At 47.0% G+C, this 4,417-nt stretch overlaps 2 protein-coding genes across 2 annotated transcripts; one reads left to right on the top strand and one right to left on the bottom strand.

The window, feature by feature from the left end:
• Nucleotides 1-797: 797 nt before the first annotated feature.
• Nucleotides 798-1,846, top strand: SODALDRAFT_329662 (ribosomal protein L18e). Its single transcript, XM_028611006.1, has 3 exons — nt 798-870; nt 1,001-1,365; nt 1,417-1,846. The coding sequence occupies exons 1-3, from the start codon at nt 852-854 to the stop codon at nt 1,492-1,494; spliced, it is 462 nt and encodes a 153-aa protein (XP_028462426.1). The 5' UTR covers nt 798-851; the 3' UTR covers nt 1,495-1,846.
• Nucleotides 1,414-3,516, bottom strand: SODALDRAFT_395387 (23S ribosomal RNA methyltransferase; the record flags this gene model as incomplete). The annotated part of the gene is made up of 7 exons (XM_028615286.1): nt 1,414-1,854; nt 1,912-2,073; nt 2,165-2,213; nt 2,484-2,722; nt 2,815-2,865; nt 2,924-3,068; nt 3,494-3,516. 7 exons carry the CDS (start codon nt 3,514-3,516, stop codon nt 1,798-1,800), a joined length of 726 nt encoding a protein of 241 aa, XP_028462427.1. The 3' UTR covers nt 1,414-1,797.
• Between the last annotated feature and the right edge of the window lie 901 nt (nt 3,517-4,417).

The following is a 4,417-nucleotide window of genomic DNA, read 5'->3' on the forward strand; positions in this document are numbered from 1 at the left end:
ATTACTTAATTACTCTAGTTAAGTTAATAGTAGTTGTTTAAAGAGTGCTTTAAACGTGATTGCTTTTATAGTAGAATGGGGTAGCTTTATTAATATCTATTGTCTAGGCGTTATAAACCGGGCTTAAAACTATCGTATATTAAATAGTACTTATATAGTTAACTTAATACAGTAGAAATCGTATATATGTGTAGTATATTAAGTTATATCTATATAAGTCTCTTATGCCCCTAAATTAGGTAGTAAAGACTCTATTATAGGTACTATATTATTTGGATCCTATTCGGTCTTTTCCGGTATCATTCCTTATTATATCCTGATGCCCGAGGTCCCCGAGGTCCGAAGCCCTTAGTCAGGCATGGTCTGCTAGGCATGGTCTGTGCCCATGCGACACTATGCGACACGTCGTTGGAAAAGCATTGCATCATATCCATATGCCCCACTCATAGATACCACGAAAGAAGTCACTTTTATTTAGTTCGAGGTAGAAAGTCGTAGCGTCACGTGATACAAAACCCTAATCTTCTTCTGTTGTGCGTTTTCCTCCGTATCTGTGCTAATTACATTTTTTTTTTTCGTCTGTCAACCTGGGTGCTCTCTTCCATCCACAACCACCATCAGCTCCCGCCCGACCCAGCACGATCGTGAGCCGTCGGCAAGATGGGGTATGTTATGCCTTATTTCATGCGAGTGGAGCTGCCACCAGCGAGCTCTGCGACCAATTTGAGCATGCCAGGTCAAAAGGCTGACGATGGTTGCTTCCTAGTATCGACCTCGACAGACACCATGTGCGGAGCACTCACCGGAAGGCTCCGAAGAGCGAGAATGTTTACTTGAAGCTTCTCGTTAAGATGTTCCGCTTCCTAGCTCGTAAGTTCTCGGTCTGCATACTTGAGCGAGCTGCGCCGATCTTGCAACATGTCCTGCCTTTTGCAGGATGTCGGGTGAGAAGCAACAAGGGTGAATTATCTGACGAGGGTTTTGCTACTCCCCATCGCAGGTCGTACCGATGCCAATTTCCCGAAGGTTGTGCTCCGCCGACTTTTCCAATCCCGCACCAACCGCGCCCCCGTTTCTCTCTCGCGCATTGCTTCCAACATCAAGGAGGACGAGAAGAGGACCGTCGTTGTTGTGGGCACAATCACCGACGACAACCGCCTCATTGAGGTTCCGAAGGTCACTGTTGCCGCCCTGAAATTCACTGCTACTGCCCGGGCTCGCCTAACTGCTGCTGGTGGGGAAGCTATTACGCTCGATCAGCTTGTCATGCGCTCCCCCACCGGTAGCAATACCCTGCTGCTCCGCGGACCTAAAAATGCCCGCGAGGCCTTCAAGCATTTCGGCTTCGGGCCCCATACCAACAAGGTAATCGTATTCGGATAATTCATTTATGTAATAATGCTAACGTCTATTTAGAAACCTTATGTGGCATCCAAGGGTCGGAAATTTGAACGAGCTCGTGGCCGCAGACGCTCCAGGGGCTTCAAGGTGTAAAGACGGCATATGCATGTACTGGCCGATTCTTTGCATGTGCACGGAGTCTAGCACGCCTACCACACGAAATCATGATATCAAAATCTTGAGGGGAAGGGTAGCGACGGATTGGCGTGAATTGGTATCCCAAATATCCGAGGCCATAAAATACAAGGTTTCCTTCGTTATGGTTATATTTATTCTGCGGTCCCAGATGCCGACCTAACAATGTCGCTTTGATTAACATTTGATGGCTGTTTCCCACGCATCAGCAAAGGTTGGCATGAGAATTGTCTGCTCTGTCAGAAAGGCCCTCCGATGTTCCTACAGGCGGACGGATCCCAAGCGATGCAAAGCCACGAAATACGACTCTTTCGATTCCTGATATCGCTTAGCGACCTTCAAAAGACGATACCTGGCAAAGTCCGGGGCGCTGACCTTCCGCGAAGACTCGGGCTTCTCCCGATGGACCTTGGTAAAGAGCCTCTTGAGCAGTTTCTCGAATGCCCTGTCCTCAGGGCCTTGGTAGTACTTGCAGATGAAGTGGCCCCCATGTTTCAGTGTATCGCTCGCAAAGTGAAGCGCCGCGTGGCAAAGATCCTATTCTCAAACCTTGATGATTAGCACATTACGAAATAGCTGCAGTGTTTTCGGGGCGTAAACCAGGCTTGATCGGTTAGTGCAGACGAACCATGCTTCTTGCGTGGTCATGGAAAGCAATGCCGCTTGTGTTCATCATCCTATCGAGATGGGTCAACATAAGTGACCATGACCAAGCTTGTAAGCTTGTACCTATGGACTCGTGGAGCTGACATATCACTCAACACAACCTACACAAGGTCAGCATTGATTAAGGAAGACTTCCAAGTTCTTGTCGGGAGGGTCGTATGCCTACATTCACCAGCTGCAGACTGTTGGGGCCGTCGTGAGGAATCCGAGGTACTGGAGAATTGGTAAGGTTGGGACGCATTCCTGTTTGCTCCGTGCCCACGATACACCTCGTCGAGTACTCGAAACTTTGCGGGCACTTGCTAGGAGCTTCTTGGCCGGTTTCTGCAACGGTTTGATCTCCTTCATGGGCTGTGGCACGTCTCCTCTGCGGCGAGGAGACGAGAAAATCTTTAACCATCCTCTGTACCTCGGGTAGGAGAAAATTGCCTTGGATTGTTGTTACGCCTTTCGGTGGTTGGGCAGGGATGAGATCAATACCGATGACATTACCCGAAGGCCCAGTTCGCTCATAGGCAACCTGGGACCAGCTCCCCGGGGCGTAGCCCTATAGCCGATCTTAATGATAAATTCAATTTCTGCGTCTTTCTCAATGGAGACAGGGGAACATACAAGGTCAATGACGACTTGTCCCTTCTTGAAGACCCGGTACTTTCCATCAAGCTGGCATGACGTGAGAACCTCCATTCTGGGTGTTGTGTCAGGTAGGGAACGCGCAAACCTCGAGGAGCTTAAAAGCCGCGCGGCTCTTAAAACCATGGATCTTTGCGTCGCGGGCCAGATGATCGGCTCCCTGGCGCATCTTCCATCTTGTTTTCGATGACGATGGGCGGAACTGACCGAGCCATGGTGGACGAGTAACACATCTGACGAGTAGGGGTGAAGGTTGTGCAAGTCGTCTCGGAGTATATCCCATCATTCCATGACGATAGGCCATTGCATGCTGAAGGCTGAACCTACAGCTCTCGGGCGAAACCTTTTGATCTGTATAAGAAGTGCTGGGCTCAACAAGACAACTTTCGAAGCCGTTGCTATTATATATAGCTAACAAATACAGTTTAATTATTTTTTCAAAGTCTATAAGCCAAGCATAAAACACTTAGTAATTAGTATCTCTTTATAATAATTGTCAGCACACAAATAAGGTACGCAAAAGATATGTGTGTGCATTAAAGAAGAGTAAAAGATACTCTGCGGAAATATCTAACTATAAAGTAAAAGGAGGGGAAATTAATATGGATATATCGGTCGGAAGTACCCTATCCGTCTACAGAAATAGCGTAAGTAACACCCCGATAAGGTGGCTATAGGCATCTGACAATAATAAATAATAGTGTATTAGAATAATATAAGGTAATAAGCCCTAGTCAGGCAAATCCCTGGCTAGTTTTCTTCTTGTTTTTCTTTTTCTTTTTTTTTTCGCGCATATAGCCCTAAAGCTATAGCGCGGCGCCTTTTGCCCTATAGGCTCGAGGCTAGACTAAACTATAGTAAGGAGTGGAGTAGTAATAAATAAAGGAAATCCTCCGTAATAGTCTGCCTACTATACCGAAAAACAGGTAAAAAACCAAAACAGAGAACTAGACCGTAGGATCCGAGGTTTGCGCCCTATACCACTCCGCCGAGGCTATTTTAGTAGCTAAAAGATAGGTCTCTAAGGCCTGTATACCTCTTTTAGTACCGAATAATAGCGGTAGGGATAGCGGTAGGCCTGCTAGAGCTTCCCGCAGGGCTTTTCGTTCGTTTTTATAAAAAGGGTAAGAAAGGATGAGGTGGGCTATATCCTGTATAGGGGAGCCGGGATAGGAATACCAGTCGGTAGCGCTATTTCGCGCCCTCTTTTAGTGGGATTTTAGGTATCCGAAGCCGGTTTTTAACTAAATAAAAGCCGACTTTACCCACCTAGGGCCCTATATCGGTAGTAATAGTGGTTTTCGGGAAAAGCGGAGGTTATCTCGGACTAAGCGCCTGTAAAGGCGGCCTAAACGCACCGATTTACCCCTCTTCTCCGCCTCTTCCTCTTCGTTCTAAAAAGCCTTCTAGTCTCGAACTAAGGCCTCGTTAACCCGATGCTTTAAGCGACTAAGGGTAACTAAGCTAACAGATTTAGTAGCTTTTTTAGGGTCTAACGCCTATTTAGCTGCCTTATCCGCCAGTTCGTTCCCTTCTATCCCTATATATAACGGGCACTACTATGTAGAGATAGAAGTGGCCT

The sequence above is a fragment of the Sodiomyces alkalinus genome (genome assembly GCF_003711515.1).
Source record: "Sodiomyces alkalinus F11 unplaced genomic scaffold SODALscaffold_17, whole genome shotgun sequence".
Taxonomy (NCBI): Eukaryota; Fungi; Ascomycota; class Sordariomycetes; order Glomerellales; family Plectosphaerellaceae; genus Sodiomyces; species Sodiomyces alkalinus.